The sequence below is a fragment of the Manis javanica genome, chromosome 13, assembly GCF_040802235.1.
Source record: "Manis javanica isolate MJ-LG chromosome 13, MJ_LKY, whole genome shotgun sequence".
NCBI classification, from domain to species: domain Eukaryota; kingdom Metazoa; phylum Chordata; class Mammalia; order Pholidota; family Manidae; genus Manis; species Manis javanica.
In genome coordinates this window covers 55,518,776-55,542,459 of record NC_133168.1, presented here as the reverse complement: position 1 = coordinate 55,542,459, position 23,684 = coordinate 55,518,776, and the positions used below count along the sequence as shown (strand labels likewise).

The 23,684-nt window shown below is 36.4% G+C and overlaps 1 protein-coding gene across 4 annotated transcripts in view; it reads left to right on the top strand.

The window, feature by feature from the left end:
* Positions 1–23,684, top strand: part of MAP3K5 (mitogen-activated protein kinase kinase kinase 5) — a 208,858-nt gene that overhangs the window by 110,284 nt on the left and 74,890 nt on the right. For all 4 annotated transcript variants that reach the window (XM_036994706.2, XM_036994714.2, XM_036994708.2 and 1 more), the window contains 3 exons: positions 11,947–12,059; positions 17,010–17,169; positions 19,372–19,525. In XM_036994706.2, the coding sequence (XP_036850601.1) occupies positions 11,947–12,059; positions 17,010–17,169; positions 19,372–19,525 (427 nt within the window). The remainder of the gene's footprint in view (positions 1–11,946; positions 12,060–17,009; positions 17,170–19,371; positions 19,526–23,684) is intronic.

The following is a 23,684-nucleotide window of genomic DNA, read 5'->3' as shown; positions in this document are numbered from 1 at the left end:
ATAAAAAAATAGGCACAGGATTTGAACAGACACTTCTCCAAAGAAGAAATTCAGATGGCCAAGAGACACATGAAAAGATGCTCCATATCACTAATCATCAGGGAAATGAAAATTAAAATCACAATATCACCTTACACCAGTTAGGATGGCCACCATCCAAAACACAAACAACAGCAAATGTTGGCAAGGATGTGGAGAAAGTAGAACCCTCCTACACTGCTGATGGGAATGTAAATTAGTTCAACCATTGTGGAAAGCAGTATGGAGGTTCCTCAAAAAGCTCAAAATAGAAATACCATTTGACCCAGGAATTCACTCCTAGGAATTTACCCTAAGAATACAGCTGCCCAGTTTGAAAAAGATAGATGCACTCCTATGTTTATCGCAGCATTGTTTACAATAGCCAAGAAATGGAAGCAACCTAAGTGTCCATCAGTAGATGAGTGGATAAAGAAGATGTGGTACATATACACAGTGGAATATTATTCAGCCATAAGAAGAGAACAAATACTATTTGCAGCAACATGGATGGAGCTAAAGGGTATTATGCTCAGTGAAATAAGCCAGGTGGAGAAAGACAAGTATCAAATGATTTCACTCATCTGTGGAGTATAACAACATAGAAAAACTGAAGGAACAAAACAGCAGCAGACTCACAGAACCCAGGAATGGACTAACAGTTACCAAAGGGAAAGGAACTGGGGAGGATAGGTGGGGCGGGAGGGATGTGGTGGAAAACGGGGCATTATGATTAGTACACGTAATGAAGGGGTTGGGGACATGGGGAAGTCAGTATTTACAGAGAAGACAAGTAATGATTCTATGGCATCTTACTATGCTGATGTACAGTGACTGTAATGGGGTATGTGTGGGGGACTTGATAATAGGGGAGTCTGGTAATCATAATGTTGTTCAAGTAATTGTACATTAACGATATAAAAAAAGAACAGAAATCTTAACTTTTCAAAATCTTGTATCACTTTAGCAGTTTAATTTAGCAGGACTGAAACTGGAATAATGGGTTATAACCAGTGAAGAGATTTGGGGACAGTGATTTCCTAGATCCTCATGGAAAGCTTTGGTTTTAAATTTGTATTATAAATTTTTACTACAATCCAAAGAGTTTTACAGTTGTCTTAACTGTAAACTTATTTTTTTTTCTGCTCTTATAATAGAGGAACGTTGCTATGTAGCCTTGCTATTACCAGAAGATTTACACTTTAAGAAAATTTTTAGTTGTAGGAAAATTAGAATGTGATATTCGGAAACATCGTGTGAGTATAAATGCTTTGATATTGTAGTGATAAAGACATGCATAGGTAATATTTAAAAGCTTGATTTTCATGGTCAGTGAATTCTAAAGGAAAACATCTCCTATGAAGATAAGATAGTGTGCATCAAGCACAGGAGTAAAATAGAAGTGTTTCCCCATTTGAAAACCAAGCAGTTTAGACTACTGAGAGCTTTCAGGGTCACATAAAGTTCAGTAAAGGAGCAGAGGCTTTTCCTGTTGTGTTTTTGGTTTAACTTTCTATACTTCCAGATTCTGGTTCCTTTTTTTATGGTTCCTATTTAGTTGAGGATCATTAACTGTCTCTTGAAAGAGCTTTGTGTTCAAGGTCTTCAGGTCAGATTGAAGATGTCAGAATTTTTATGATTTCATTTTAAGCCAGCAATTGATTTTCTAGTAAGAACTAGAAGGGAAGGTCATTGGAGCTCAAAGCCTTTTAATGGGAGAATCTTTAGGAGTTGATCTTGTGTGTGTCATTCGCTGATATTTAGTAAAATAAGAATGTCACTTTTGCTGTTAATTACCTATACATACCTGCCGTTATTGTCATTATATCCATTTGTCCAAAGGATCACCAAGAAGTGCCCCCTCACCATTTAAAAATGGGTGTTTTTCCTTGTCTTCAGCACTGTAAAGCCAATTTGGTATTTCTTCGCGTTTTGATCCAACTCCTGTATGCTGCAAACACACTCATTCGTGTTGGTGTATTGGCATGGTCTCTAAACCCCTCTCTGTTAGAGCTGAGAAGTAAAAGCACCTCAAGGTGCTAACACAAGAGGATGTCACTGAGGTTATTAGGTATCTGGCCAGATTTACCCAGGATTATGCATTCTTGAGTCATGAGTCCCACAAGGATGTTTCAACTAATCTTTTCCAAGCCATAATCCTCTGAGTTTTTACTCGTCATTTGCCGGTGTTAGAATAAGGAGAGGGATGTTGTGGCAGGTAGTCAGTCCCTCAGGCTTCATCTATGGACACTTTCCATTGTCTGAATCATTTTCTGTTGACTTGAATAGACAGTAATCAACTAACCATGGAAATGATTAAGGTTGAGAGTTTGAACTCAATAGAAAAAGAGCCCCAAGCAGTTATTACAATGGCTCAAAGAACTCTTTCTTGCAGTTCCTCTTTTTAACATCTTTAATGAGTTCATTTTTCCCACCCCATAATAAGAGAATGTTTTACACATCTCTCTGGGCATTGTATCTAAGTACTGTGCCAAGGCACCCTTGTACTTCTAGGGAGACTCTCTAATGTAGGTCTTTTTTCTGAGAAGTTTACTTGGGGGTTCAGAATGTGAAAATAGAAAATAAAAAAGCTCATGGTTTAGAATTTTTATGTTTGCATTATTGTGATATGTTGTTAGAACAAACTTTGGTTGTTGACTCTTATCTGGGACAGAGGTTGAGTAGTTTGAATGAACATACCCTGCTGAGTAAGTATAAAAAAAGATTAGTTCTCTAATATTTGATGTTCTTCATTACTAATTTCCTTAGTTATTTTTCTTCACTGAAGCTCTTTCAGATGGCTGAAATAATGCTGTTTTTTTATGTTTAAATTTTTATAATCCAAGTTAAGGTATGAAAAATGCCTTTTTGATCTTTAGGTAATTAAACTAAGTTTAGTTTTTAGTTATTAAAAGGTTATAGCATATTATCAGAGCTGTTCAATATAAAATTAAATATAAGTTAAATAAAGCAGCACTAGTACCTGTCACAAGGGCTGGTTAGAGGATTTTGGGGGCTGCTGTAGAATAAAGAGCAAGATGAGCAAACAGGGCTGGTAGGATATCCAGCTTTCCAAGTGTGAAATGTTGTGACCCAAGAGTCTAGACTTACATCCTAAAGAAAGGTCATTGAGTTTCTGAAATGACAGACTTAATTGGAATGACCCAAGGAAATATCATGGGCCATGGCTTGGATGGAGGGCTATGGAAAGTTCATTACCAATTCATCTCCACAGCTTCTCTTTTAATCTAATCTTAAAGAGAAATAGCCATGAAATAGTTATGCTGAATTCATAGGCAGCACCACTTACTTAGAACACCTTGTTATATGGAATATTTGTTCAGTAGATAGAAATAATAATCCCTTAAGCTTCAGAGTTCATACAAAGTTTCTCATTATGTTATTTATGAACTGTTGGAGTCTTACAAACACCTTGTAAAGTAAGCTAGGCTGACATTTTTCTTCCCATTTTACAACTGAGGTAATCGAAAGTCAAAGAACTTAAGTGAATTTCTTGTTGCCCTGTGATTAATAAAACTGCACATCTGTGTTCTTCAGATCCAGTGTTGTTTTTTCCTAGACTCTCTTTCCTGGAATTTCCAGGAACAGACACTTCCAGGAATGTCTATACTGTGTTGTTGAAAAAACATGGACTTCTGGGAGACTGTCATGTGATAAATGTTGACTCAGTGCTAGGAAAAAGTGTAATCCTAGGCAAATTACTTATCCTTTAGAAAATTCAGTTTTCTTATTTAAAAAATAAGGAAAACACTTACCTACATGAGTTAAAATACACATAGCACCCAACAGGTACTTACTTCAGTGGGCTTAAACAAGAAGAAAATGTATCTTCTTAAACATGAAGTCCAGAAATAGGGCTGGGTCTGCTGTAGGTTGGGTCAGCAGCTTAAAAATGTCAACCAGGTCTGTTCCCTCATTGCTGTGTATGGCTCTGTCCTCAGGCTCGCTTGGTGCAAAGTGGCTGCAGCCATTCCAGGAATCAGTCCAATTTAGCTACACCAAATTCTGGAGAGGAGAGGAGGCCATTTTTTTGATAGGGCTGAGAAAACACACTCATAAAAACCTATCTCTGACTTTACTTGCATTTCACTCTCCTTCTAGTATTTCATCATCTGCCAGGTACTATACAAATCACTGACCAGGAGGATGGGCTTATTACGGCTGATTTAAATTTACCACTTTACAAGGAATGAGTGCTTTGTTTCAAGAATTCAATGAAGCAATCTATGTTAAAGTCCTGGAATTTTATAGGCAGTTAGTGTTATACCCTTAATATATATTATGTGCAAATATTTTATATTTATTTATATATTGTTATATTTATCCATGTTCAAAATGGATATGGACTGAATTTCCATTCTCCTAAAATATTCCCAAGAGTCTTCTTTCTCTTCATTCTGAATCTAACTGAACATTTTAGCTAATGAGGGGAAAGTTGTGGAGCCTGTGTACTTTGTGCACAGACCTTGTTTGAATTCCATATACCACACCTGCTGTGGGATCATGTAAGATAGGCAGTGACTGCATAAAGTCATACTCGGTTTTAGAGAGATAGTATTCTCCTTAAGGGGAGATGTGATGCCATTTTCAGAACTTTTAAAGGAAATTAGGTGCTTGCCCTGTATTAGCATAGTCATGTCTCTCTTGTTCTAATGCTAAAAAAGATCCGTAGCCAGGAAATTAAAAGCATTAATTCTGTTTTAAGCATTAATATGGTCATTTTTTCATAGTAACTTGGAAACAACCAAACAGCCTGGCCTTATCAATTAATTTTCTTTTACGTCAGTGACAGTGCTATTCAAACAGTAGTGTGTGCCTAATAGCAATTTGGTTTTTACATTATTAATGGGGTTGGCTTTACTTTGGAAGAGTTATGTAACAAGCCAATTGACATACAAATAAAGACCAATGTCTATTTTCCATTTGCCAGATTATCCCTTCTTCGTTTTTCTTATCTTTGACATAGCTTTCTTTGTATTATCTGTTTCCACTACCCTCCTCATGACCCCTCACCCAGAATTTTATCTCACAGTCATTTTTGTGTAGTTCTTTATTGTGTCTATTAGATGCATTGCCAAATTTTGGATGATTGTTATTTTTAGAACACAAAGCCAGAACAGTTTTTGGTAACTCAGTGTGACACCAGCTCATTGGTGTCCACCTGCAGGTGGCTCCTAAGGGACTAGCAGTTCCACAGTTGAGAACTTAGGTAAACCCCACAGTGTGCCCACAGCTGCTTTGTAAACAGCATCCTGGTACATTGGTCTTGTGCCTTGACCTTGATTTAATACAGCCTTCAGTAAATGATCGATTGGATGAAGCTCTGTTATAACCTGACTGAATCAAAATCCAAGAATGATAATATTCAGCATGTCACTGTGGAGGCTTCCTAATTTTGGCTAACAAATATTGGGCACCTAAGGAGAGCAACTAAGGCTTATTTCATGTAACCCCCTTGCTAAAGGAATGAGTGAGAGAGCTAGATGTTTTCCAGGCATTATGCTGAAAAGGAAGGAGAATATGGAAGAATAGGGAACAAAGCCATCATTTCCAAGCCTGGGTGAACATTAGAACTGGCGTGGGGAAGTTTTTTGACAATGCAGAGTTCTTTGTTCCTGTGGATCCATGTTATTGAACAGATTAACCATGATTGATAATATAACTATTCCATGTTTATGAAATGTTTAGATTTCCCCCATATTTTGCTATCACTTCCTCCCCCCCCTAAATCTTCACTGTTCTTCATATCCATGAAGGTTAAGTTTAAACACTGACACTCCTCAAATTCCCCTTAAGAGCTTTCCCAAATGTGTCTCTTCCCATCTTCCCAACCTTCTTGGCATATGGGTTTTGCATTTTAATTTGAAGAGAATTGGCAGTTATTGGAAGGGTAACTTTAGATTGGTCATAACCATGAAAACCATTCACTCTCAGGGGTAATCCAGTGAGTACATATTAAAATCATGAGCTATTCTTTCTTGTTAGTCATGTGGCAAAAATGAAGAGAGATGAGAATACTTCATTTTGGCATGGATGCAGTGTAAAAGTCTCCCTCATACACTGCTCATCGACATGTGGATTCGACCTTTCTGGAAAGCAGTTGGGCATTATGCATCAGGAACCTTGAAATAATTCGTGTTCTTCAATCCAGTTATGTCCTTTGGAAGCTGTTCTAAAGAAATAGGAGAGACAGAAAAAGACATGTATTTATAGCAACGTTCACTACACTGAATTTTATGGAAACAAAAAATTGGAAGAAACCTGTATGTCCAACAGTAGGGAAAATGTTAGGTGAAGGATAACATCCCTATGTGATGGAATATCATTCATTCAAAATTGTGGGGTGGGGGATTTGGTGGTGAAAGTGTACATAAAACTGTCTCGACCATTTTCAAGTGTACAAATCAGTGACATTAAGTACATTCACATTGCCATGCTACCATCACCACTGTCCATCCACAACTCTTCTCTTACAAAACTCAAACTCTATACCCATTAACAACTTCCCATGCTCCTCTCCTCCTAGCCCTCAGCAACCATCATTCTGCTCTGTCTCTAGCAAGTCGACTACTCATATAAATGAAGTCATATGGTATTTGCTGTTTTGTGATGGATTACTAAATTTAGCATGTTTTTCTCAAGGTTCATTCATATGGTATATGTCAGAATTTCCTTTTTAGGGATGAATAGTATTCCATTTTATGTATACACTGTATTTGGTTTGTTTCCACATTTTGGGTCTTATGAATAATACTGCTGTGAACACTGGTATAATGTACACAAATGGCATACATATTGGTGCATACTCTTTGAGTTCCCTAATTTCAATTCTTTTGAGTATATTCCCACAATACAACTGTGGTTTTATAAAAAAAAATATTAATAGTAACATGTACCATGATGTATCAAAACTAAAAAACAGATTATAAAAAATAGCATGATTCTCTTTTTTTGGAAAAGAAGTATGTGAAAGGTAAAAGGACTGGAGGAAGACAAAATCTGGGGTTCTTTTATTTTCTTCCTGACTTTTCTATTATTTTGAAGATTACTTACAAATCAGTAGTTTGATTTGAAGAGAAGGTTTTCCTCTCATCTGCAGCTCATATCAGCACACTGATTTGGCACTAGTATTCTTCTGTGCTGTCCTGCTTTGCCTCAGAGTTATTTTATGAGTGATAATTTCAGAAATATCCCTAGAGATGTAAAGTACCATGAAATTCTAATTTAATTACTTCTATGTCTCACAGAAAGAATCACAGCTGTTATATCGCAAAAAAGGGGAAATGACAGCTAAATAGAACTCGACTTGAGCTCTATTTCTTCTTTGTTAGAAAGTAGATGGCTCTTTAGCTAGAAATAATCAGTTCAAGAATACTTCCTTTATTCTTGACTGTGTTGAACATCTCAGTACAGATGCAAAAAGTGAGCAAAGTCTTTAAAGACTTAATCACTTACTTCATAATCAAGTACTTACCTCTTTGAGAGCTAGCTTGCAATTAGGTGAGAAATGCCGTGCTAATAACACAGCCCTTGAACAAAACTCTATTGCTTCTGAAAGCTTGAACGAGAAACTTGCATCTTTTCAATGTAATCATGAACTGAAGAAGACAAATTATTTACCCTCTTTCAACAAATACTTAGTACTTAAAATAGAATAAAAACAGCAATGGTATAAATAACTTCATACAGCTACTCAAATATAGTCACTAGAATTCTCTTAATATGGGAATGTCTGGTTCGGTCCTTAATATTTGTTTCCCTTTTGAAGTCATCTTTAATTTAGTTTCCCTCACCTCTAATCATTTTATTTCTCCATCTTTATAGATAGTTGTACGCTCTTAATCATTGTTTATAGATTTCTTTATGTAAGGACTACAGAGTGTTCATGTTCATTGATCATCTTGCTGATTCAACTGTGAAGTTTTCACTGCCATAAAACTTCTCTTTTGGTGCCTATTTATGGGCACATTCAGCAGTATTGCCATATTGGTCTCTTAAAAATATTAGTTTCTAGTCTAAGAAGATGGGTCAAATATGTTTACTGACAAACACCATTCTTTCCAAGAATATATCAATACCTGTTGCTGTTGCATATAGGATCCAAGTTTTACCCCTAATGTGAAAGCAGTTCTATCTACTTTTATTTTCATGATTGTTTCTCTGGTTTCATCCTTTTACTAAAAAAGAAAAACAAAAAAACAAAGTAATGAAAAAGAACTAAAAAAAAAAAAGAAACATTTTAAACCTACACCAAAAGGTGGGCAGAGTGATACAGAGAAGAGAAATCAGGTTTGGAATCCAGCAGAACAGGGTGCATGACTTAATATTTCCATGTCGCGTTATCCTGATCAGTAAACTCTAGACAATACTCCCTATTTTGAAGAGTTGTCAGAATTAGAAATATTACGCCTGAAGTGTCACGTGCAAGGCCTTGTACCTAGTAGGTGCTTATAATGAGAGGCAGCTGTTATTGTTCCTTTTACTATTCGGTGTTAATCACAGCTTTCTTTGGGAGAAAATAGTATCTGTCCTGTGTTGAATTATTATTCAAAATACATCGTCCTTGTTCATAGGAAGATTATATATACCCACCCCATGACTCCAGGTTTGGGTGTGTGTCTTAGTCAATGCTCGTTATCTGCAGAAGCTTTAAAATCTGTGTTTTGGTTGTGCCAAGTGTACTTTTCCTTGGCTATTTTCTGGAGAAAACTGCTCCTTCAGGCTGGGACCTGAGAGAAAACAACATTGAGCACAACTGAGCCAACCGATGTAGGAATGTGCCATGAACAGATGTTGCAAGACACTGGAATTGGCAGGTGTTCGATACAGAAACACCCCCTAAAATGACTGATAGATCATCTTCAGCTAAAATGGATAGTTTTATTATTTTAGCATCTATATGTATTTTTATCAAGTTTGAATCTTAAAAAAAATGAAGTGAACTAGTTTACATTCCCACCAGCAGTGTAGGAGGGTTCCCCATTCTCCACATCCTTGCCAACATTTGTTGTTTGTCTTTTGGATGGTGGTGATCCTTACTGGTGTGAGGTGATATCTCATTGCAGTTTTAATTTGCATTTCTCTGATTATTAGTGATATGGAGCATATTTTCATGTGCCTGTTGGCCATCTGAATTTCTTCTTTGGAAAAGTGTCTGTTTAGCTCCTCTGCCCATTTTTTAATTGACTTATTTGCTTTTTGTTTGTTGAGGTGCGTGAGCTCTTTATGTAATTTGGATGTCAACCCCTTATCAGATATGTCATTTATGAATCTCCAATGTAAACTAGTTCAACCACTGTGGAAAGCAGTATGGAGGTTACTCAAAAAACTCAAAATAGAAATACCATTTGACCCAGGAATTCCACCCCTAGGAATTTAACCAAGAATTCAGCAGCCCAATTTGAAAAAGACATATGCCCCCCTATGTTTATTGCAGCACTATTTACAATAGCCAAGAAATGGAAGCAACCTAAGTGTCCATCAGTGGATGAATGGATAAAGAAGATGTGGTACATATACACAATGGAATATTATTCATCCATAAGAAGAAAACAAATCCTACCATTGGCAACAACATGGATGGAACTAGAGGGTATTATGCTCTGTGAAATAAGCCAGGCGGAGAAAGACAAGTACCAAATGATTTCACTTATCTGTGGAGTATAACAACAAAGCAAAAACTGAAGAACAAAACAGCAGCAGGTTCACAGAACCCAAGAATGGACTAACAGTCACCAAAGGGAAAGGGGCTGGGGAGGGTGGGTGGGAAGGGAGGGATAAGAGGGAAAATGGGGCATTACTATTAGCACACATAATGTAGGGGTGGGGACACGGGAAAGGCAGTACATACAGAGAAGACAAGTAGTGATTCTATAGCATCTTACTATGCTGATGGACAGTGACTGTAATGGGATATGTGGGGGGCACTTGATAATGGGGGGAGTCTACTAACCATAATGTTGTTCAAGTAATTGTACATTAATGATATCAAAATAAAATTTAAAAAAAAGTACTTCTAGTAAAATTTGGAAAAAAAAATGAAGTGATAACATGTATATGGAAAATTAGACCCAAGGAACTAGAGAATACAAACATGTCAATAATATGGTTCAACATACTTGATATAAATGAGCTTCAAGCCAATAAGCTTCATAGTAGTAGCATGAAAAGGAATCATATACCACTTCTTCGAGGAAACTATTCTCCTAGCAGTAAGTTAAAGGAATTTCTCATGTAAGATCCTAAGTAGGCAACAGTGAAAGCTATGTAAACAATATTCTGGATATTTTTATTAAGTAGTGAATGCCAATAATATTAAAATGAAATATGGTGAAGGTGATAGGCAGTTCACTAATTTCATGTGGTCTAAGGATGTAGCCTTTTCTCATATGTTCTTACCAAGGTCAGGGTTTAGACCATTGACAGATGTGAAAACATTATTTAAATCTGGTATGAATTGCTGTATTTATCACTTGTCTCAGGCTGGTTCTTGGTCAAGAGCGGATGCAGCCTTTGTTCACTCAGCAAGTATTTTGTGATCACCTGCAAGGCTGATGATTCAGGCCCTTGAGATTCAGGGTCAACAGGACCGTCAAGGTCCCTGCTCTTACGGAGCCTGCATTCTATAGGGGAAGATGGACCATAAAGAGAATAATTTCAGATTGTTATAATTCTGTGATAGTTAAAGAACTCTTCAGGGCTTCTATATTTTACATACAGATTTTAAAGAAAATGTTCCATTTCACATATTTATTGGCACAAAGTTGTTCTGAGTATCCTTGTACTTTTTTTTTAATGCTAATAGGACCTGTGCTAATGTCCCCTTTTTTGTTCCTGATAGTAAAGCATAAGGGTAATTTGTTTTCTCTATTTCATTTTCTCTGTCTGATGAACAGTCTGCCTAGGAGTTTATCAATTTTATTAATCTTCTTATAGAACCAACTTCTGGCACTGCTGATTTTCTTTACTGTACATCTGCTTTCTATTTCATTGATTTCTTTTTCCTTTATTATATCCTTCCTTCTATTTTGGGGATAATGCGCTGTTACTTTTTAAGGTGGAAGTTTAGAGCATTGATTTTTCAACCTTGGTCCTTTTCCAACAGTGTTTTAAAGGTATAAATTTTTCTGTATCCCAGAAATTTTGATGTATTGGACTTAGTCACTAGGGCATTTATTTCAATTTTCTTCTTCGTAGTACTCCCAAATGAAATAATAGTGAATGTCATTCCCTGTTGAACGGTGTATATGAGGAAGCCCTTGAACAGACCCTAGGAAGTGTTACCTTTGAAAATACAGTCATGTACAAACACTGAGGTCTTTTCAAATGTGGAAGTGTTCTCACAGGTTGATATTTAGTTTCATGCATATTCAGAAAAGGGTTCTTATTCTTTTTGAGGCAAAATTAGTATGCACAAGCACAATCCTGTTTTGCTTAATTTCTTAGTGCACTTGATATTCTTCATTTCATTTCTTTGTCACTCATATGGAACTGATTACTTTAGTATGTTACCTCTATGAACCTCCTCATTGTGTATTCTTTAAGGCTTTTAAAAAGCCACTTTAAAAAATATGTGCAGGGTTCTCATGTTTTAATTTCCACTGTTTATACATGTAGTGAATACACACCTTCTGTCTCACATTCTGGTAGACTGTTGAGAGGATTCTTTATAAGATTGAGGCTGCTTGATGAGGGAGAGGTAAGTGGGGGAATGCAGCGGAGCTGAGGGTAAGCATACGTAGTTACTTAAGCATTAAATACTAATAGCACAACCAGATTCTGGGGTAAAGGCCAGTGGAATATTTTTACTTGTCCAGGCATTGGAGTTATGTAAACAGAGGCTTTTGCACACTCAGAGTTTCATGATAGAGAAAGTAATCTTGTACATTCGGGTTTTTTTTTTCATAGGTTCAAAAAGGCATTTGAATCTGAGCCATCACTACAGTCAGGAATTAATTATGCCGTCCTCCTTCTGGCAGCTGGGCACCAGTTTGAGTCTTCCTTTGAGCTCCGGAAAGTTGGTAATTACAACTTGATATTTTGCATGGAAATCAAGAAACAGCCCAACTTGGTATAAAGAAAAAAAATCTTTGAAAGATAGACCCTTTGCTTTCTATCTCATCTGACTTACTGAAAAAAAATTTTTTTTTATATTAAAGCTCCTTGTTTAGTGTTTCTTATGCAGAATCCTGACATTGGGATGCAATTCAGTTTTCAGGTTACCTGTTTCTAAACCCCCCTGGTTAATATTTATTGTTCCTACTCAAACTAATGTTGAAAATGTGGGCTCTGCATTCAGCCCTCAACTCCCAAATAAGGTAGTGTTTTGTGGAACATCAAAACGTTTCCTATTTTAGGTTGATTTTGCTTTCCTGCTGCTTTAAAGAAGAAGAAAAAAACTTCTGGTGTTTCTTGTTTCTTTTTTCATTCACACCTGCCCCCATGATCTCAGTGGGGTTGCAGGTAGGGCCTCCAAAGTCCCCAGAGCATCAGGTCAAGTAGGTTGATGGTCTTGGCAGCAACTGGTCTCCTCAGAGACCATCTCTGAATTGTAACCATTGATAGAATGTGCTTTTGTCCCTTTTCTCTGTGAGCATTGTCTCATCTGTTGACCCTTCTTTGGAATTTAAAGAAATAGGGGCTAAGATGTGAATAAATTTTATGGGATTTTCTTGGTTCCGGGTTTGATAACATTACTTTTTAAAGATCCTAGATACGGAGCTGTCTATGGTAATCACATTTTCCTCTCTTGAGTGTCTAACCACTCTCAGAGACTTTTCCAACTCCTGTCGGGCTCATTACCACAGACCTAGAAATATTTGGCCATATTTTTGATAGAAAAAAAGAAAATTGATCTTAGTAGAGCTATGAATTGTAGAAGAATCTTTTCCTTTAAGAGTTTCCTTTAATCGTTTAAGAGAATGTTTTTGCTTAATTTTCCTTCCAGAAAAATGAGTCCCAGACCTTTTTACATTACTTGGAAAGGATTATAACATATGAAGTGTCCTGAAAAAACCTTCGAAGGCAAATAAAATTTGAATGTTAAGTACATCTTAAAATGTCCAGACTAAAAGAAAGATAAAATACATGTCACTGCTGGATTGTACTGGAATTCAGTGCACTAAGCTCTGTTAGAAATATTTTACTCAGCCAGTGAATGAGCTCAGAGAAAATACATCATAACTTGTGCATTTCAGAAAGTATGATTATAATAAAATTTTGAATCTAACATTAACTTTAAAACTATACACTAGCCAAAACTCCTTGTAGATCAGTGGTCTAAAAATAATTTGTATTGCTCCACTATTGAATATAAGATTTTTTATTGAAGCCTCCAGATCATTATGTTAACTGACACTAATTTGAATGTGTAGGTAGAGCAATAACATAGTGGTTTGAATATGTACCTATTCTACACTCTCATTTTCAAGTTAAATATAGATTAAGATGATTAGTACTCTGCCTAGAAACTAGATCTCATCACCAAAAAAAAAAAAAGAGATAATTACGTGGCATGATGAAAGTGTTAGCTATGTTGGTAATCATTTTGCAATATGTGAGTATATTGAATCAACAAGTTGGACACCGTAAATGTATAAACGTGAATTTAAAATTTTGGAAATTGCATAACATACACAAACTTAAAATATGACTTGCCAATGAACTTTTTAGCTATTGCAAGAGCTAAGTTTTAGGCTTCTAAAATACTGTTGTTACAGGTTGAGTTTGTTCTCCTGGGTTCTTGTCCCTGCTGCAATGAAGAATTGACAGGCAGAGACACAGTAGCAAAGCAGAGTGGAAGTTTTATTTGAATACAGTCCAAGGGAGGAGTAGGCCAGAGCCGAGGTAGACAAAGGCCCTGAACTTTTAGGGAAGGGTGTATTTATCATGACTTAGTCAGGAGGCACTTCTTTGACTGACAGGGTAAGGTCATTTGATTGACCGCTCTAATTATATACCCATTCCTCTTGGTGCACATGTCTTTTCCTAAAATGCACACAGAAAAGCCTGTGGTGGGGAAGCAAAACCACAATTTTATTTTAATGAGATTATAATGAGGTGTGGTTTGTTCCTTTGCACCCATTTTGGGATCAGGTTGGGACCAGTTTAGCCTGCTCCCAATGGGCAAAGTAGTTATCTCCCTGCAAAGTCTTTGTTGTCTTCATGTGGCACCCCCTAACCTGGGAAGAGTTTGGGCAGTTTTTTCCTTGAACCTTATCTTTCCATACTTGGGAAGGATGTGGGCAAGAGATTATTGTCAGGTGCCACTAGTAGGATTGTAACTGGTGCAGCATGTCCTAAGCGCAGTTTGACAAAATGTATCAACAGTTAAAATGAGCCCCTAACAAGTCCAGGCTTAAGACTTGATTATAAGGAAATAATTGAACAAGTGCACAAAGCTATGTGTGCGAGAATGTTTACAGTAATAAAAAGCTGCCATTGGAATCCTCCTATACTACTGGTAGGAATGTCAATTGGTGCAGCCACTGTGGAAAGCAGTATGGAAGTTCCTCAAAAAACTAAAAATAGAAATACCATTTGACTCAGTAATTCTACTTCTGGGAATTTACCAGAAGAAAACAAAATCCCTGATTCGAAAAGATATATCCACCCCTATGTTTATTGCTGCATTACTTACAATAGCCGAGATACAGATGCAACCTGAGTGTCCATCAATAGATGAATGGATAAGAAGTGGTACATACACACTATGGAATATTATTCATCCATAAAAAAAAAAAAGAAATCCTGCCATTTGCAACAACATGCATGGATCTAGAGGGAATTATGCTCTGAAATAAGCCAGGGGGAGAAAGAGAAATACCATATGATTTCACTTATTTGTGGAATATAAATACAAAGTAAAACAGAATAAAACAGCAGTAGATGCATAGACACTAAGAAGTGACTGGTGGTGACATGGGTGAGGGGTTAGGGTGAGTGAGTGGAGAGGTTCAGGGGGATTAAGGGGCACATAAATTCTCAACATTAATATAAATTGGTCACAGGGATGGTAGTACAGCATGGAAAATATAGCCAATGATTCTGTAACATCTTCCTATGTTGACAAACAGTAACTGTACTAATGGGGATGAGGATTTAATAAAATGGGTAACTTTTGAACCACTTTGTTGTATGCTTGAAACCAATATAAGGTTGTATATCAGATACTTCAATTAAAAAAAAGTCTGCCATCATGACACATCCATATGCTAAAGCAATATTTTACATTTAAAAACAAAAACACATTTTGTCCAAATGCTGAATGGCTTTAATGTCACAATAATGTGACAAATTCATGCAAAGGTCAAAGCTAAATATCACCCTTATAGAATGAATGTCTCGAATGCAAGGAAATTTTAGTTTAAAAGTGTTATCATAATTTTACTGTTAAACATTTTCATAGTCCTTTTTTAGCCATTTGACATGATTTGCTGCTAGATGAATCCTGTGTTTATTGTTCTGCAAACATGATGCAATAAGGAGATGTCATTTGCAACTGAGGTTAGCAGAGGCATGCATTTTTAGCATTCCATATTCCCCACAGTTTCTTCTTTCCTTCATGTTTATTAGATTTTTTACTGTGTGCAAATAGTAGGTATGAATGTTGCTACATACATGGATATTTTTTTCATCTCACGAAATTTTGAGGGGGCAAAGCTATTCTCTTTTTAACTTACCACCACAAAAATGTGAAGAATTCACAAATAGACTTTTTCCTGAAATACGCATGGCTTAAGTGGATATATGATAAAAAGAAGCATAAATTTTTTAAAGGTTATTTTGTTTTGTTAACGTATGATTTTCAAAAAAGGTAAATTGAGAACTCTCAGGAAATGCAAAATAGACATGTGTAAAAGACTGTGTTTAACTCAATTATTATGGAAAAGAGTAAGAGGACATGTCCAGTTCAAAGTGTGTTTAAGAAGCTTGGGTATTCATAGATAAATTTAACAAAGAAATGTTAAGATAAGGTTTCTGAGTTTACTGAAAAAAATAGTCAATGTCCAATAGGTCTTAAATCTTAGGGATTATCTGTTCACTAGGCAGCGATTATTTCTGTACTGAACCAAAACACTTTAACAAGTAAACTTCTCTAGGTCTGAGATCTTTTATAAATAGTAAATAGTGAGATGAAACAGCTATACTTTCCCTAGACAGTCCTTGAGTGGCCTTGTACCCCCATATGATGTTGAAATGATGTGCCCCACCTTTTTGTCTTACTCCCAAATTTCAGATAATTTTCCTGATTTAACATTTTTTCCTAATTTGAAATTATGGATGTTAGTGGCACTAAACAGTTCTACAGGGATATATTCTTTTTAAGCAAATACTTACAAGTGCAAAAATGATTCAAAGCAGAATAGAGATGAAAATTTATAATGAAATGCTGAGAACCTGGAAGAACCAAGACAATGTTGAAAAAGATCAAAGTTAAGGGATTTACATGACCTGATTTCAAGTCTTGTTACAAAGCAAACAGCAATCAAAACAGTATTGTCAGTGTCTTTATATCTTTACTTTTATAAGTGCATAATAACTATTTTGCATATATAGTTGTTATTAATTATTGTAGCACTTTACTCTTGTAAAAAGTATGTACTATACACATTCATACTTCAACTGGCTGAGAATTTTATCATATTTCCCTTTCAAGTAACTAAAGAATCCATGATTTAATTAGGGAGCAAAAGAGGTTACACAACAAAGTATTTAGTGTTATCACTTTTAATTTATGCATATAAAAACATAAAAATTCTGAAATGATGTACATCAAAGTGACAGTGGCAATTATCTTTTTTTAACAACTTTTTTTAACAACGGACTTAAATCCCTTTTATAATCAGAAACTAAACAAAGCTATTTTATTCTGAAAGCAGGAATGAAACCTTAATTTTGCTTTTTAACAAAAGTTGGCTCTGTGGCCTGCTGTTGTGTTTTAAACCTCGCACTTTCTATTCATCTTCTAGGGGTGAAGCTAAGTAGCCTTCTTGGTAAAAAGGGAAACTTAGAAAAACTCCAGAGCTACTGGGAAGTTGGATTTTTTCTGGGAGCCAGTGTGTTGGCCAATGACCACATGAGAGTTATTCAAGCATCTGAAAAGCTTTTTAAACTGAAGACACCAGCATGGTAATACTAAACTGTTATATATTTATGCAGTTACTTTTTTAATGAACAGCTGTTACCACTTATTACCAGATAGTTATATTTAAAATGCAGACTCTAAAGGACATAGTAATGTTTGTAAATAAAATGTGTTGGATATAGGTTCTGATGACTTTGGACATTGGTGATGTCCACCCAACACTGGCCTAGCTTTTTTAATCACATTGACCAACTCACTAGCCCAAGCTGGCCGGTGTTACCCACATGAATCATGCAGAGGCCTCAAATTTCACACCTGCAAATCTAATGAGCAGATTTACAGGTTTCCATCTGAGCCTCCCTGGCCTGTGCTCCAAACATGCCCTTTGTTTCCTTTATGATCTAATCTCAGTTTTAGAATTCTCATTCTTGATTTTTGCCAGTTTTTCTTAGGGTTCACTGACACATTTGGGTATTTCCTATATATGTGTGTTTTTCTAATTTCAAATTGCTCTTGGAAGACATCTAAGCTTCATCATTGCATACATGGTAATTGGAGAGAGGAAAACAAAATTCCATCTGCATGTAGGACTGCTTTAGAAAACAATGCTAATTTTGTTGTGCATCACATGTAGTGACTGGCCATTAGTTGTAAAGACTTTACAGGATTAACCATGATATGATACCAAGAAAGGCTCAGAGCAGTTCAGAGTCCAGACCACTGACTTGTTTTCATTAGAAGAACCATTTGAGGAGAAGCCCACCACAGTAGGCCCTCGTGGCTTCCTAAAGGATTTCCTCACAGGGGGGTCTCCATTAGCAAATCCTCCCCAGTATCATGCCCACAGTGATCTTTCTAAAATGCATGTCTGATCTTTCCCGTCCATTGAAATCCTTAAATAAATATGGTATAATGGCTCCTGACAGCCTAAGGGGTAAAGTTCACCTCCTTGGCTTGGCAAGCAAGGTTGGTCCATAGTCATTCCAGCCTCAGCTCTTGTCACTCCTCTAGGAATACATTCCTCTTTCTCCACAGAACATGCCAGACTGTGGCTTCATGCATTTGTTTCTCAGTGCATGTCGAGAATGCCTCATTCACTGCTCTTCCCCTCCTGGGGGACACTCATGAAGCACATTTGCTCATAAATCAGACTCTGACCTAAAACCCTTCCCCACATCCAGATAGATTTTATGGATGCTGTTGCATACATACATGTGATTATTTCATCTCATCAAATTTTCTTCTTTTGTGTTTCTCTCATTCTTTAGTCACATTTCTGTTGAAATTGACTGTATGACTTGTGTCAGTTGTATCTCTGTTTAGTTGTAGTTCCATTGATATTTATTTCATGGAGCTAAAACCTTTTATATCTCTGTCATCAGCACTGTATACCACTTGAGAACAGAACAGTACTGTCAGCAGCATGTGTACAGTTAGACATTCAGCAAATGACATGAAATACATGAACCAACAAATGCATGCATTACATGTGGCCAAGCTTGTTATAATTGATGAGTATTCTGATGATAGCAGAGGAGAGTGAAGCACAGGTACAAAGAGCCTTGTTTTTAAGTGTCCTGGCTTCTGTTGAGAAGAAAACAGACATTATTCTATACAGTACTGATGACAACCCAAAATAATACCAGTGCCTTAAGTTCCCAGTAACTTAACGTTAAGTTTCATGTTTCCAGCTTACAAAATGCTTGCATACCCATTATCTCATATAATTATCTCTCCTCATTTTTTCCTAGCTTTTTCCTTCAAGGCACCATCTATCCATCTTACTAGGTTTGAGGATATTGGTATACTACGAAAGCTGATTTGCTTCAGAGCAAAATAATGATCTCTTATGCAGAGTAGTTCGGAAAAGTTTTCTCAAGGAAGCATATTTAAGAACAAATGCATTAACCACTTCTTGAACAGAATATCAGTGTTATTTTAAGAGTCGTATTTTAAGTAGATTGTATCACCCAGGACAGGTTATTTAAGCCCTCTGAAGCCTTAGTTAACTCATCTTTAAAATGGGGATAAACCAGCATACTTTTTAAAATTTTTGTGAGATGGAAGAGAGATAAAGTGTGTGAAAGTACATGACATGCAAGAAATAATAAATAATGTTTGGTGATTCTGAGTGCATAATTATTAATGCCATATTAAAATTACATTTTCTGAAGAACACTGGGATACATGGGAACAGATGGTTCTGAATTTGCCTGTTATGTGTTTTTGTATCTTTTAATTTTTAGGTACCTCAAGTCAATTGTAGAGACAATTTTGATATATAAGCATTTTGTGAAACTGACTACAGAACAGCCTGTGGCCAAGCAGGAACTTGTGGACTTCTGGATGGATTTCCTGGTGGAGGCCACAAAGACAGATGTTACTGTAGTTAGGTTTCCTGTGAGTAGTGTTCATTTAGCTTAACTCTAGTACAGTTCTATTTGTTTCTTTTATTTAAAGAACATGTTACCCTCTGACTGTAACTGATTACAAGGGCTGATTTTCATGCCCTTATGCGACCACCATTTGGTTAATATATTTATTTTCTGCAAATTGGTTTACTTTAGCTTACTTACTTTTTAAAATAACTTCTCAAAATTCCAGAAATGAGGTACAATTTTATGTTTTTGCCATGGAACCTGGGGTTTCTTTTGATAAGTTGTATTGTGTGCTTCCTAATTGAGGAAGATGATCTCAGCTCAGTAAGTGATGACATTTCTTCAGACCAGAAAGATAGGTGCTTTTAATTCATACCTCAGTTTTGTTGACATTGTCATCAGTATCATGACCATTATTGTGGTGAGAAGTGCCAGGCTCACCCCTGTTGGCATTTTATCTCTACCACTCAGTAACCACGTGGTTCAGAGTTAGGTGTAGTAACCCCAATCATGTTTTAAATGCTTTAGATCATGGGAAGTAATTACTCATTAGTTTCGATGTGTAACTCATTTTGGTTGGTTTCTATCAAATTTTAGATGTATATTTAAATATATAATACACAGACACACATATGCACTCTCAAAAATATACTGCACATCTTACCTAGTACCATCTTGTCCTGCTTGTTTTCATAATACCATCCAAAGCAGTGAGGCTGTAGCATCCAATCTTAAAATTACAGTTGACCCTTAAGCAATGCAGCATGTAGGGGTCTGACCCCCTATGCAGTCAAAAATCCAAGTGTAACTTTCAGTTCCCTGAAACCTTAATTACTGATAGCCTACTGTTGCCTGGAAGTCTTACCACTAACATAAATAGTTGATTGACACATCTTTTGTATGTTATGTGTATTATATATTGTATCCTTACAGTAAAGCTAGAGAAAATAAAATGTTTTTTCAAATAAAATTCTCCAATATATTTATTGAAAACATCCACTTAAAAGTGGACCTGCACAGTCAAACCTATTACTGTTCAAGGGTCAACTGTACCAGCAACTCACTGTGTACACAGATCTCTTCCCAAATCAAAGTGATGCTATAAATCCCTCTGCTTGAGCTCTCTAGTCTCAATCTGCCTTACTCAGAGGGGGTGACAACTCTCAATTCTTTTTTATAAAATCTTGTTTTCTCGCTCTTGATAGGATCATCTGTTTCATGTAATTAAATCCATAGCTGGATTAACATGCTTTCTTTACTCTTGCATCCAGATGAAGCCTTAAACTCAGCAGGATCTTTAGTTGAAAAGCTTTTGAAACTGAAACACTTTATTTTCTAGCCTACATAATGTGTAGCTTAAGCAAATACATATCTCAGAATGAGCTGGCTGCTTGCCTTTCACTGGTGCTCTGATAGTAGTAAATGTGGTGAAAGAAGTCAACACAGAACTCAAGTACTTAATTAACTGTTGACTTTATCAACTAGAAAATTGGCTATGAAAGGAAACCATTCACATTAGCTATTCTGAGCTAATTTGAATTAATTTAATGTGAGTTAGTCTGTCAAAATGTAATGTAAACAAAAAGCCAGAAAATATTAAGAAAAGCTAAGAGAATGTAGATATATATTCCAGGTGAGAGAAGCTTTCTTAAGCACAAAAGGGACCTATAAGCCCCAAAAGCAAATATTGACCAACTTCATTTCATTAAAAATTCAAGTTTTTGTCCCACAAAAAGCACAGTAAACATGGCGAATGCTCTACAGGGGGAAAATATTTATTGCTAATGGCACAAAATGATCAATTTGCTTAATTAATATGCAAAAATTAAAAACCTCCTAGAAATGGATTAGCAAAAGGAAAAGAAGAATGTGCAAATCATATGAAAAGAGAAGTAACCTCCCTGGGTAGTCAAAAAAATGAAAATTAAAATAAAACACCATTGTACCCATGCCATTTTGAATGTGTACAAATATATTTGTAGGATAAGTTTCCCAGGAAGGAAATTGATTCATATTGCCATGTTGCCCTCCATGGAGACTGTATCAATTTACATTCCCACTGGTAACATATGAGACTGACTGCTTTTCTAGCCTCTCCAAAAATTTGTATTTATTAGATTTGTACTTTTGCTGAACTTACAGATAAAAAATGGTATATAGGGGTAGTTTTAATTAGAATCTCTCTTATTATGTGTGAGATTGTACCTATGATTAAGTTTTTATGCTTAAAAGACCACTCAGTGACTTAAAAAAAAATTATTGCCAACATTTAAAAATAAGGACATTGGACATTACTCCAACTATGATGGAGTAAATGGTATTGCTCTAAGTAACTGTAAAATCTGGATAAAATACATAAAATAACTCTTTGCAGGCATTAAACAGCAGTCGTCACAGGGCTGTGGTCTTTGAGAGGGGAGGTAATTGAGTGGAGTCCCGCCTTCACGCATAAGCTTTTTCCTAAGGTCATTTCTCTGGTTGCAGCCCCAGGAGGTGGAAACCTAGTAGGGAATGGCATTCCCCCTTTGCTGAGCAGGCAGGGATCAACGTTTTGGGACTAAAAGACAGCTAGAATAGGAGAGGCAGAGTGTCGGGGGAGCCTTAAAGAGTGAATCCCAGCATTCTCCGTCAGTATTTCCTTGAGTCCTAAGGCAACACCTAGTATGACCAGGGATAAGCAAGTCATGAATAAACAAAATTACCGGTCCCAGTATTTGACTAGAATTGGGTTTTGGATGAACCTACATGACCTAATAAAACCTATCAAGGTAAGTTCCCTTGCTGTTTGTGAGATCAGGACCAGAAGTTGCAGAGAGTGTCTTTTGGAAGGCTGAGAGCTGAGCATTTAGTTGCGACATAGAAACCCCATGCTCTAGAAGTAAGGACAGAACTAAAACAGGTTCACACTAACAAAGGTAGAGTACAGCAGAGCCATGATAGGATCAAGATGATGCACTGATGATCTAACTGCTAGCCGGGGGGAAAATAACTCCAGATTTCCAGAGCCTCTGCAGTGTGTCATTCAGATATAATCAAGATTAGTGAACATTCTAAGTGAGAAAAAGGGACTGATAATGAAGAGTGAAAATAGCCAGTATGGAAGACCCAGAGGTGATTCATATATTGGCGTTACCAGATAAAGACTTCAAATAATGATAATTGCTATGTTAAAGAAAACAGAGGAAAAGATCAACAAAATGGATGAAAAGGTGGAGTGCTTGAACTGAAGAATAAAGTTTATAAAAAAGTCAAGTGAAAAGGAGAGTTCACATAAAAATCCAAATTTTCAACTACTCTTGAAAAATTAGAGACTGGCAAATTGTGACTGCATTCTCCAAAAGCAACAATCTGCTTAGCCTACTAGCTGCTACCATTTTAGATGTTGATTACAGTCCCATCCATCCTGCTGCTCCCCTTTATATTTTCTACAGACCCTTTCCCTGCAATTATTGGAATTTGCTAGTCATGTTCCAGTGTAAACAGAAAGGCAGGCTTCTAGCACCTGGGGTGCTATGCCAGTCACTAACCTGTCATGTCCTTAGAGTAACATCTTAAGCTCACACTTACGAAGGTGGCAGTAGCTCTTGATTTGGGTCATAACATTTTGCTTCTTTTGAGGTGCATCTGACTAAGACCAGGAGAGCCTGTCAGAAGGTATTGAATTTGATTGTTTCCATTTATCTCACTACCATATCCATTCTCATTCTTTCAAGAAATAACCGTAACCTGGGCAAAGAAAGCAGAGGAAAGTTTCTTTGGGAAATTATTTGAATGATCCTGCCATTTATTTTGACTTCAGTTTGATTTTTCTTTTTCTTCACTTCTCTTCTGTGTGTATTTTCTTTCCTTCCCATTTGAAGTCAGGAGAATGTTGTCAACCTATCCCGTAATTCCAGGTGAGAGGAAGAGAAGGGATGTGGTGCTTTTACAGATTCTTTAAGAGCTGAGACATGAAACTTTAGTTAATATCTACTCTTTATAGGCTATAGGCCTTGCTGTTTTCTTTCCAGCCTCAGATCCATGAAGTTAGTTAGCAGTTAATTGTAATGTTACAAATGTAAAAGAATAGAAACTAAAAGCAAGAATGTGTATATGGTAAGTGAATTTTCGCTAGCTGGTTTTGCCAAATTGGCTCCTTTTCCTTGGGTTTTCTCAGCCTCTCTGTGACCTCTAATGCATGC